The following is a 13,245-nucleotide window of genomic DNA, read 5'->3' as shown; positions in this document are numbered from 1 at the left end:
TCGAGTGTCGCACGGAAGACTGGTCTCAGTGACAGGTCTATCTGTTGTCATTTATTGTGCCATTATTATTGCTTGCCGCAGTCGTGATGAACTGCTAATTTGCGTCTGGAGTGGTCGCCCACTTTTGTTAAGTGTAGTTAGCGTTAGTACCGCGAGCGGTCCGAACCGAAAGCCCAGGTCTTCCGGCTAGCCTAGTAGCTTTGTCAAGCGCCACAAAGGACATTAACATAACGTTAAACTATTCTTGCTATGTATCACTAGTATTAAATTTTATGAATAAACTGTTAATTGATGAACTACAAGTTCCTTTAAGTTCATACCTTCTAAGACCCTTTGTAACCTGTTCTGACTCTGCCATTGCCCTTGAAAGTGACACGTCCTGTTGCTTTGGATACTTGACTCGAACTATTTCATAGCCATACTCATCAAACCTATAAGTATTTGGTGTGAGACTTCAACGAGTTGCTTTGACAACTACCCTCAGTAGTTACATAAGCTCCACGACCTAGTGGATAGGGGGTGCCAAGGATTTGGACTCCTGCAGTTGCTCTATGCATCCTTGTGCAGTCTTAAAGTAATCAGCTGTCATTATGGCATTTGTTTTGATGCTAGTGCAGTCCTTTCTGACTGGGGTCACTTGTATTAAGATTGGGATAACATCACATCTGGTACCTTACGTGGTGCTGGGAAATTATCAATGATAGTACCACGAAGTGCCCATCTGGTCAATAAATACTTGTAACCTATTCACCTCATAGGGGATAATCTCACATTAGTTTATCAGAAATTTCATGGCATTCACTGAAATTGTGTAATATTTTCTCAACTACATAACAGCCTCAATTATCTCTTAATCAATCCTACATTCCACTATGTATCAAAAGCTTCATATGATGCCTTGTGCTACAGGATGATATGAATTATTCACAAAGATTTAAGGTATAGTTTAACATTCAGGATTTTTTTACGTCGGTAAAGAACACAACATTTATAAACTTTTGTATACATCTGTATGACCATGGACATGAGCACTTCTACAATTTGTGCCAATGAACTTGCAACAGCCTTGTAATTTTTTGGCCTTAATAAAACCATATCAGTAAAAAACTTACCTCTGTAATGGCACGAACAGAATAATCAGGCAGGAAGGTAAACTTTGTAGAATCAAGAGACTGAACACTGCCCACCATGCTTCCTTTACTAAGCTGAGTGGATGCAGATGGTGATTCTCCTGAAATCAACACCATATTCACTGAATGTTACATATGCAAGTAGTGTCATGTAAAGAACTCATCAAAGACTAATGAAATATGGTGCAACAATCTCATATTAATAACAATAATAATAACAATAATAATAATAATAATAGTAGTAATAATAATAATAATAACAACAATATTTTATTCAGGAAAAGTACATACATAGATGCAGAGTTACAAACATATTGTTGGATTTATAGATAGAGCTAGTATATACAATACCTAAAGCCACTAATACGCATAGTGTTTTGGGCAAAATGTATTTAAAAGTTACTGAAATGAACAATGGCATTTGAATTAATTTTTGCCTTCAATTTACAACAAAAATATAAAAACCCAATTGGAAAGTATGCCGATAGTTACACGAGACACTTTATATATCATATGATGATTCAAAAAATCCTTTTATATTTTTTAATAAAATACTAATAATTCTTAAGGGCATTTCTGAAAATTGCACATTAATTCTTAAATAAACAAACAAAAATTACCCCCCCCTCCCCCAACAAAAACCCAGTGTTGAATGTAATGAAACACCATTTTTTGGGTGAGTCCCGGAGGCTCTCCGGAGCTTACTAGGCTGATATGCTAATGTTAGACTTTGGCATCAGTCATGTGTATGGAGTTTTTATGGGCCTACCGGGGACCACAAGCCAGAACCTGGCCCCCTCAGAGAGGCAAGGGGAGCAATGGCCTATAGAAACTCCCGTGTGATTGGAAGCATTCTATGTCTGCCATCGACCAGGTTAGGCACCCAGAAAGGTAGGCGTCCCAAAACAAACTCCAATTCTGGTGAAAATTGCAACCAAAAGCCGAACGAGTGGATAGAACTCCCCCAACAATAGCACGCAAACTAGTATGACGTCACGCGTCATCGCGCCACTGTCTGCACAGCTCCCCCCTCCCTGGGAGGGGGGAAGGGGTAGCCCCAGACCCACCGTGCCAGCGATCCACACCCCAGTTCTGAGGCTGGATGTCAAAACGTGCAAAAAATGCCTAAAGCCACTATTACGCAAAGCGTTTTGGGCAGGAAAAACACAGACTAAAACTTAATACTGATTGAGATTAAAGTATAAATTGTGTTGAGAAAAAATAAGAAAAGAATGGAAAAAAAGGAGAGGGAAACATGGCAGAAAAAAAAAATACAATTTGGTCAACAAAACAGCATTGTTTAAAATAGAAGACATGGGTTGACATTTTGGGGGTTAGGTAGGTTACATTAAGTTAATTAGGTAGTACTTAGTTTTTATCTTAAACTGGTTGGGAGAGGTACAGTCTTTAATATAATTGGGAAGGTCATTCCACATTCGAGGTCCCTTGATTTGTAAAGCATTTCTAGTTTGACTAAGTCGTACTTTTGGAATATCAAATAGGTATTTGTTTCTGGTGTGGTGCTCATGGGATCTGTTGCAACCTTTTAGGAAGCTTTTAAGGTCAGGACTGACATTACAGTTCAGCGTTTTATATATATAAAATACACATGAGAGGATGTGCAGTGACTTAATATCTAACATATTCGGAGATTTGAGTAAGGGTACCGAGTGATGTCTGGGACCAGAGTGAGATATTGTCCTAATAGCAGCTTTGTGTTGAGTAATTAGGAGGACATAAATGATTTTGGGTAGTAGAACCCCAAGCATAAATACCATAGTTGAGATAAGGATAGATGAGAGAATAATAGTGTCACCAGGGCAGGGCGAGGTACATAATATCTGATCTTAGAAAGAATGCCAACAATTTTCGAAACTTTTTTTGATATATTTAGAATGTGTCCCTGGAAATTCAGCTTGCGGTCAATGAGAACACCAAGGAATTTGCCATCAACTTTGTTACAAATTTGGGTATTGTTAATCCTGAGATTTATTTGATTTGAGGATTTATTGCCAAACATAATATAGAAACTTTTGTCAATATTGAGGGTGAGTTTGTTGGCAGTTAGCCAGTGATGGACTTTATTTAGCTCAGTATTCACTGACATTTAGAGCAAGGGGGTCAGGACTGGAGTAAATGAAGGTCGTATCATCAGCAAATAGAATTGGTTTGAGATGTTGGGAGGCATTTGGAAGGTCATTAATGTAGATGAGAAAGAGGAGAGGGCCAAGTATGCTGCCCTGGGGAACACCAATGTTGATGGGTAGGGTGGGAGAAACTGAATTATTCACAGAAGCATACTGGAGCCTGTCAGTAAGGTAAGACTTAATGTACAGCAGGGAGTGACCTCTGACTCCATAATGTTGTAATTTAAGAAGAAGGTTTTGGTAGTTAACAGTGTCAAAAGCCTTACGCAGGTCTACAAATAACCCAACAGGGAACTCATTTTTATCAAGAGCTGTATGTGTCAAGTTAATCATACTAATAAGTGCATCGTTAGTGCTTTTTTGGGGTCTGAAGCCATATTGACAAGAGCTAAGTATATTGAGTTTGGCTAGATAAGAATAAAGCTGCTTATAGATTAGTTTTTCAAATATTTTTGACAAGTTTGGCAGAATTGATATAGGTCTGAAGTTGTTAACATCAGTGGGATCACCACATTTGTGGACTGGGGTTACTCTCGCTTTTTTTAGAATATCTGGAAAGGTTTGGAGTTCAAGTGACTTGTTGAAGAGCAATGCAATGGCAGGAGCTAAAAATCTGGAGGCTTTTTTGTAAATAAGAGTTGGTATCTCCTCAAGGGCACTAGACTTGGTTTTAAGGGAAAGGATTATGTCAGTAACATCAGTGGAATTAGTAGGTATTACTGGTACAGAGAACAGAGACTGGTACAGAGACTGGTAGGCATTAGGTACAGAGAACATGAGTTCATAGATTTAAACTAACGAAATACAACTACTGGAGAAATACAAGATAATTCCCTTTCACAAATTGAGTGGTAGACAGTTGGAACAAGTTAGGTGAGAAGGTGGTGGAGGCCAAAACTGTTCGTAATTTCAAAGCGTTGTATGACAGTGCTGCGGAGATGGGACACCATGAGTATATCTCTCATCCTGTAACTACACAAGTAATTACACTTGGGTAATTACAGGTCAACAAGCAGTACTTGCAGCCAACAAAAACTGAGAAACCATGTCCTCAGGAAAGAAAAGAAAAGAAAGAAGCAGAAGTGAGAGCCACGGCCCATGTTGCATCCAAAGGCTGGGCCAGCACAGCTAGCTAACATGGGAGGTGAAAAACAAGAAGACCGCTTCCTGGATGATCGAAGTAGACAGCTGAAGAAGGGCTGATTATGAAGCAGCAGCAGAGACCAAAACCCTGCAAGAGAACTACACAAAACAGTGGTGACACAAAAGTGTCACCAACCCAGTAGGCAGCATGGCAGAAGCAGAACATACAAATTACACACAGAAATCACAATAGCATGATGTATCAAATGAACAAATCCACTAGGGCCGTGACGAGGATTCAAACCTACGACCGAGATCATCCCAGACGCTGCCAAGAGGTAGAATGGCCGATTGACATAGCTCGAGTGAATGGGGAGTTGTGTAAAACCCTGGTTTGTGTCTCAGAGAGGCTGCAGGATCCAAATAAGTTAGGTGCAACTTCTGGTTTCAACTCTTTTACCATGTCGTAGCTCAGTCGATTAACCACCGTGCTAGCTGCACCGAGTTTATTGTGACATTCCCCGGGTGCGCATGAAATAAAGTGTTTCCAAAAAATTATTTTTTTTTTCAAAAAATTATAAATTTCCTTCCCTGAACATGTCTATGTAAAAATAAATACCAAATTCCACTTACTTTGGTTATGGGGATGTGGACACGGTGCACTGTGATGTCATCAGGGCCTGGTTGCCCGTGCACGAATCAGCCAGACACGGTAGCGCGGGCCATTCAAGCACCGGGTGTTGCTACAAATATATTTTCAATTATTTGTTTTATGTATTTCCAATGCGGTCTTATTTTTTTTTTATCGTTTATGATGCAAATTTGTGTCCTTTACAATATGTATACAGTATAACGTTCATAATGTTCCCATGGAACAGTGATACATGTGTCAGTAATGTGTCCACAATAAATGTTTATTGTCGCAATATTACTTGTTAAAAATTCACAAAAATTACAATATGTACAGTTTAACACACTATTTACACAGTAACACACTGTATTACACACTCAGTACTTTGGAAGCGAGTAATAATCAACAAAGTAGTCCATGGTGCACAACGCGATTCTGCTCTCATTGTACCAGGTACAGATAAATTTTCGCTTCCTGTTTCTTCATTCTGTGTGCTTGCTAAAACCCCCTCACGTACACCCTTGGCTTTAGTACTTGTAGGTGGTATGTAGCCAAGTTTGTAAAGCATAAAATAGTATTGAAAAGATTATAGGAAAAGATAAATTTGTAAGGTAGTCTTGAAAAGATCGCTTTGTATGGTCCCACACAAGAAGAGATTCAGCTTGCCTCAAAGTGTGTCCGTCATTCAGGGAGAGATTTAGGTATTCTTGAAAATATCTATGGAAAACACCACCATGGAAGCCGCTAACACTGTTCATCTATGCTACTTGTATCAGACGCATCATCACTGAACGCAGAAAATGATTCATTAACCCTTAACATGCTCGGGGTTTAATTTAACACTTTCGCGCTAACCGGACTCACCGGTGAGTCCTGTTTCGCCTAACGCCACCGCATAGTGGACATAACGTTATGTCCTCTTTTAAAATATTTGTATAAAATTCAATTTTTATCCGATTTACTTTGGGTTTGTTTCAAACTGCGCGCCATGAGGCTCTCTTTCTCACCACTAGGCTGCATTGTACAATAAGTTCATGAAAGGTGTGGACCACTTCGATCAAATGGTATTATGTCCCAAACGGGTTGCAGGTGGGTGACTTTAGCCGTTTATACTGGTAATGCTTCCCCCATATCATGTATTATATGCATATGTCTGTTTAGGGAATTTTATTCCGATCAATGTACAACCAAAAATAACTGTGTGCACTAAGTATAAACTTGACAAACATAACAAAAGTAAAAACATTTCGTGTGTGTTTGACGCTCACTGATATGTTCCAGCGTTGTTTTATATTTGGCGCTATTCTATCTTACGCTTTGTTGATCTTTGATACCTATGGGCTCATAGAACATTCTATTGTGAACACATTGACACAAAAATAAATGACGTACATAGAAAATTAATGTCATGAGAGTGAAATAAGTATAAACTTTCAAAGCGCCGTGCGTCGTCCCGTCACCGATACCGGGTAACAATTTTACCACTTCCCACACTCTTGCGGGCAGGCTGCATCATTATTCTACGCTTATATTCATATCACCGTGTTGGGAATTTCATTGCGAGAACATTGATACCAAAATTAACGCTGTAGAACAAGTGTGGAGGTGATAACAATCCCAAGAGTAAAAACATTTTGTTGCTGTTGGGCGCTCACGGCGAGTCATCTTCGTAGTTATTTATTTGGTGCTGGTATCCCTATACGTTTCGTGACTTTTTTTACTGATGCTCTTCTAGAGAATTTTATTGCGAACACATTGGTACCAAAATGAAATACGTAGCTCGAGAACTAAGGTCATGAGAGTAAAAAGAGTATACACATTTTTGTTTTTACGCTTACGCGGCAAAACGCCGTGAACACTTACGGTTGGCTGCATGACCTTCGCGGAGAGCGCGAAAGTGTTAATATCCTGCCATCCCCAGGCGCAGGTCATTTTGAAAAAAAAAAAAATTATTTTTTCTTTCTAACCTGTTAATTTGTGTTCACTGATCACGGGAAACACAAATTAACAGGTTAGAAAGAAAAAATAATTTTTTTTTCTAAAAAATCGTAAGTGGCATATATTGCCCGCTATAGGGCTGGGAAGTCTGGCAAATTATAGGCGCTGACTCAGCGTGCGTCCCAGGCGGTCTGTTGCTCGCAAGCTGTCAGGCCAGAGTTGCCACAAAGAGATAATTACCGAATTATTTAAATGTCTCTGATTGATTTTTCATACTTTTTTTGCTGTAATATTATTCAATAGTGTGTAGTTTGATATATTTATATAATAAAATGAGTGAATCGTTGGTGTACTCAAAAATATGGTGTGCATATTGTTGATTCAATTATGTTCATCAATCAGTGAACAAATACTTTGTCGGTTATTACACTATAAGCACAGGTTATATATAAGTATTTGCATGTTTTGTTCACTATAACGAACCGCTAAGTAGCTATTATGAGTCAAAAAGTAATGAGGAGTGACCGCCGTGTACCAGCCAGCCACTCCCGCCCTCCCTCCAGTCATCTGACTCACCCTCATTCTCCTCCCACAATAATGTTTTTGCTCTAATTCACTATATACAGACGTTATATATAAGTATCTACATGTTTTGTTCACCATAACTGTACATCTAAGCTTGTATGGTGAGTAAAGGCACAGAGATGTGGCTACTCACAGTGTCAGCTGATCGGCGGCCGCCCTCAAGGCCAGACGCACTAATATTTCTCCTCCAACAATACTGTGTGGTGTTATTACGCTATATACACACATTATATATAAATATCTACTTGTTTTATTCATCATACTTGTACAAATAAACTGGTATGGTGCCCAAAGACCATCGTGGTAACCAGTAAACAACACCGTCGTCTGCATGGTGGCGTCGTGCAGACGACGCCACTGCCCTCACCAAAATGGCAGCTCCCAACCTTGCTGTTTATACCCTCTATACGCATGTTATATATAAATGTCTACATTTGTGTTCACCATAGCGAACCACTAAGCTGGTATGGTGAGTGCAGTCAATAAAAGGTGGCCACACACAGTCAAAAGACATCGCCACCACCCTCCCTCTCACAGCATTACACCTCCTTCCATGGCGCACAGCGCTATATATCACCACAATCCTGCTATTATCAGAACCCTGGTCAGTTTTATCACAGTCAGGGGTCTTCTGTAATAATATCATCGCTACATAATAGCATGAACAAGTATAACTTGGCATTTTTAGGCGATGCTGTGGTCACAATCTGAACAGCAGTGCTGTTAGCTCATGCTGCGTGCGTCAGGCTTGGTTGCTCACTCAATACTGAGGCCAATAACACCCGGGAGTTTGGCCCACGATTTTTTTTAAAAATGGCGTCTGTTTACAAGAGCCCTGATGAAGGTGTGGTGAACCCCGTGTATCCGCGGGCTGTTTAAATCTTGCGTAGTACTCCAACACATCATATGACGTGATGCGCAGTTTACTGGAACAACGTCCAGCACGTCATATGACGTGATGCGCACTTTAAGGGTTAATGTATCATTTAAATAAATTGGAGATAGCATAGGATTGCAAGGGTGATGCTCAGAGTTATAACTGGATACGCTCGCTGTATCGTCCTCATAGATGCTGTATCACTTGCATCCGACCTTTGTGTTAGGTCCTTATTGCACCTAGCTTCACCAATATTATGACCCTTATGTTCTTCAAACAATAAGGTTTGAATTTCACCGACAGAGCGTTATCTTTCAACACCGCGTCGGACAGGTGTTTGGGAGCCAGAAGCGCATGCGCCACCCATGGATGCTCACTCAGTACTAACCTACCCAGCAGCCCTAGGGCATTCTGGGAATTTTTTCCAAGATGGCTGCCTCTCACTGGAGGTCCTATGAGTCCATTTCGTTCGCAACCAACCTCGCACACATTTAGAATGGGTAGGGAAAAATCAAAGAGAGTTTTCTTGGTTGGCGCAGTTTCCCGCCGACCAAGAATACTTGGTTGGCGCAGTTAAGTGGTTAAGACAGTGTCTGGGATGTTATCGGACGTAGGTTCGAATCCTCGTCACGGCCCTTGTGGATTTGTTCAGAACATACGAACATTGCCCAGTGGCACAGACAACAAATAACCCACAAAATCACACAAAACGACAGTGGGCTTGGAAGAGGTACCCATAGGACCTACAAGTCAAAATCCACCAATTAGAAGCTCCACAACAGGTAGACGCAGCAGTCAGAAAAGCTAACCAGACCCTTGGAATAATCATCATACTTTTGACTTTAACCCTTCCACTGCTCAGGGGTCAGGAAGACATTTACACCCCTGTGCGCAAGAAAAAAAAAATTCTAAAAAATTATTTTGTCTTCTTAAAATGTTAATTTGTGTTCCCTGAGCATGGGGAAAGAAAAATCGTAGGTGACATATTTTGGGTGCAATTGACCAGGAAGTCTAGCAAAAAGTAGGCGTTGGCAGAGCGGTCGTCAGAGCCGGTCAGCATCACCCGCACTGACAAATCGGAGTTGCCACGAAGATATTATCACTTAATTATTTCTGTGTCTGATTTTTTCTTATTTTTTTTTGCAGTAATATTATTCAATAGTGTGTATTGTAATATATTTATATAATAAAAGTGGTGAATAATCGCTATACTCAAAAGAACGGTGTGCGTATTAGTGATTCAATTATTATGTTCATAAAACAATAAACAAATAGTTTTGCTGCTATTACACTCTATACACAGGTTATATACAAGTATCTGCACGTTTTGTTCACCATAACGAACCACTAAGTTGGTATTGAGAGTCGAAAAGCAATGTCGTCGCTATACACACAGTCAGCTGGCGGCTGCCTCCCTCACTCATTCGAGGTCACACGCAATAAACTTTTTCCCCCAACAATACTGTTTGCAGTGTTATTACACTATATACACATATTATATATAAGTATCTACATGTTGTATGCACCATAACTGTACACCTAAGCTTGTAGAGTGCCCAAAGAGCATAGTGGCCACCCTAGACAAATCCTGCAGACGATGTCACCTCCGTCACCCAAATGGCTCCTCCCAACATAATCCTTTTGCTGTTATTACACTAATACACACATTATATATAAGTATCTACATTTGTGTTCACCATAGAGAACCACTGAGCTGGTATGGTGAATGCAGACAATAACAGGTGACCACACAGTCAGTAAACGATGCAATATCCCTCCATCCCTCAGCATCACTCCTCCCACAGCTCTAATTATTACAACAATCCTGCTATTATCACAACCCTGATTATTTATATCACAGTCAGGGGGTCATCTGTAATATTGTCATCGCTAAATAATAGCAATTACATATTTATTTTGACATTTTTCGGCGATGCTGTGGTCACAAACTGAACAGCAATGCTGTTCGCTCATGCTGCATGCGCCAGCCTTGGTTGCTCCAACAGTACTCTGGCTCTCACACCTGAGAACATTGCCCACGATTTAAAAAGAAAAATGGCGTCTTTTTACAAGAGCCCTGAGAAAGCTAATGTGAACCTCATGTAGCCGCGGGCCATTTGAATCGTGCCTGGGACCCTATAGTGTATATGTATGCCATGTGCACAGTGGGACATGTTACTCATGGAGTATATATACGCCATGTGCAGTTTAAGGGTTAAGGAAAAAAGGTGATGATTTAACTGTATAAATCACCCATTTGGATTACTGTATCCAAGCATGGAGACCTCATTTTCAGGACACAGCCACTCTGGAGAAAGTATAACACTAGGCAACAAAAATCATTCCAGAGCTAAGTCATCTCTGGTATCAGGAATGGTTGAAAGCCACTGCAAACCAGGCATGACAGGGCAGACCTCAATGAAACTTTTAAAATACTGAACACGTTAGCACTATGGGTCATTGATGATGATGTATGGCATAAAAAATTTAGTAGACGAATGTGCGGTAATGAAATGACCCGTATGTTGTCAAAATATAAAAAATTTGACCTGCTTTCGACTTGGCTGTTAGTGGTGCGCACCAGTTTTAGACATATGCATATACAGTACTCTTATAGGGAATTTTATTGTGAACATATTGATACCAAAATGAAAGACCTAGGACGAGAATTGAGGTGAACAAAGTGAAAAGAGTATACACATTTTATTGCTCATGATGAGCGCTCACAGGGGTAACGCGCTGTCACTTTCTCCTTTTGCTGTGGGTGGTATGCCGAGCTTTTGGACTTTATATGCCTTTAGTCCTGTAGAGAATTCTATTGCAAACACATTGATACCAAATTGAAAAACCTAGGATGAGAATTGAGGTGACAAAGTTGAAAAGAGTATACACTTTTCAGTATTACTGCTCGCTCATGTGGAATACCAGGCGCACCTTGGGGTGGTGTGGCGCTCTCGCCCAAAGCGCCAAAGTGTTAGAGAATGTTGATCCGGACAATTTCTTTAAAAGGTCAGATGTAACACAAATAAGGAGCAACAGTTCCAGACTCAGCAAGCCACAACATAGAACTAGCCACAACATAGAACATTCCACATACCCTTCCTCATACCCTTAATCACTAGACCAACTAGAATCACTGAGAGTACTGCTACGACTCTAGATCACATCTGGACCAACATAACCTCTCCGCTTACTTCAGGTATAATCACCGATAGCACTACAGACCATTACCCCACATTTCTCTTAACTAACATTAGCAAACCATTTCTAGAGACAAGGGAGTTAAGCTTTAGGCTGCACAATGAAACTGCTATAAACAATTTTATAACTGCTGCTGATAATGTCAACTGGGAGTCCGAGTTAGGTAACATAGGGGACATCAACCTAGCAGTGCAATCTTTTCTACAAACAACTCTTAGCCTTTATAACACCCACTGTCCTATGCTTACAAAACAAGTCACAAGCAAAAGGCTTAACAATCCTTGGCTTACAAAGGGAATACTTAAATCCATTAACAAAAAACACGACCTTGAGAAGAAGTATAGGCTAGGAACAGTCTCCAAAGAATTCTCAAAGAATTACTCGTTATTGCTATCTAAAATAATTAGACGAGCCAAAACTAAATACTATGAAGATAAATTTACCCAAATAAAGAGCAACATTAAAAAAACTTGGAGCACAATTTCACAAATATTGGGATCAAAGAAGATTTTAAATAACAAACCAACACTCCTTTCCAATAACGTTGGTCAGCTTTCAGCCTCTGATTCTGCTATTGAGTTCAATAGGTTCTTCTCTTCCATTGGGTCATCCCTTGCAAATGATATTCCATCTTCCTGTACTGATGTTAAGGACTATCTTACAGGTAACTATCCACAGTCTCTGTACCTAAAGCCTACTAGTTCCACTGATGTCAATGAAATAATCCTTTCCCTTAAAATCAAGTCTAGTGCCCTCGAGGAGATACCAACTTTAATTTACAAAAAAGCCTCCAGATCTCTAGCCCCTGCTATTGCATTGCTCTTCAACAAGTCACTTGAACTCCAAACCTTTCCTGACATTCTAAAAAAAGCAAGAGTAACCCCTGTCCACAAATGTGGTGATCTCACAGATGTTAACAACTACAGACCTATATCAATCCTGCCTAACTTGTCAAAAATATTCGAAAAACTAATCTACAAGCAGCTTTACTCTTTTCTAGCCAAACACAATATACTTAGCTCTTGTCAATATGGCTTCAGACCCAAAAAAAGCACTAACGATGCACTTATTAGTATAATTAACTTAATTCACGCAGCTCTTGATAAAAAGGAGTTTCCTGTTGGGTTATTTGTGGACCTGCGTAAGGCTTTTGACACTGTCAACCATCAAAACCTTCTTAAATTACATCATTATGGAGTCAGAGGACACTCCCTGCAATACCTCAAATCTTACCTTACTGACAGGCTCCAGTATGTTTCTGTGAATAATACAATTTCTCCCACCCTACCCATCAACATTGGTGTTCCTCAGGGCAGCATACTTGGCCCTCTCCTCTTTCTCATCTACATTAATGACTTTCCAAATGCCTCCCAACACCTCAAACCAATTCTATTTGCTGACGACACAACCTTCATTTACTCCAGTCCTGACCCCTTTGCTCTAAATGCCACAGTAAATACTGAGCTAGAGAAAGTCCATCTTTGGCTAACTGCCAACAAACTCACCCTTAACATTGACAAAACGTTTTATATTCTGTTTGGCAATAAATCCTCTAATCAGATAAATCTCAAAATAAACAATACCCAAATTTGTAACAAATTAGACGGCAAATTCCTTGGCGTTCTCATCGACCACAAGCTGAATTTCCAGGGA

At 40.0% G+C, this 13,245-nt stretch overlaps 1 protein-coding gene across 2 annotated transcripts in view; it reads right to left on the bottom strand.

Moving 5' to 3' along the window:
• uex (metal transporter uex) overlaps positions 1–13,245 on the bottom strand; it is a 674,542-nt gene that overhangs the window by 106,751 nt on the left and 554,546 nt on the right. For both annotated transcript variants that reach the window (XR_006772789.2, XM_045741424.2), the window contains exon 13: positions 1,113–1,231. Coding sequence is in view for 1 of the 2 variants with exons in the window: in XM_045741424.2 (XP_045597380.1) it covers positions 1,113–1,231 (119 nt within the window). In the remaining variant the exon portion in view is untranslated. The remainder of the gene's footprint in view (positions 1–1,112; positions 1,232–13,245) is intronic.

This window comes from Procambarus clarkii, chromosome 19, assembly GCF_040958095.1.
Source record: "Procambarus clarkii isolate CNS0578487 chromosome 19, FALCON_Pclarkii_2.0, whole genome shotgun sequence".
NCBI lineage: Eukaryota > Metazoa > Arthropoda > Malacostraca > Decapoda > Cambaridae > Procambarus > Procambarus clarkii.
This window is presented reverse-complemented; position numbering and strand designations above follow the sequence as displayed.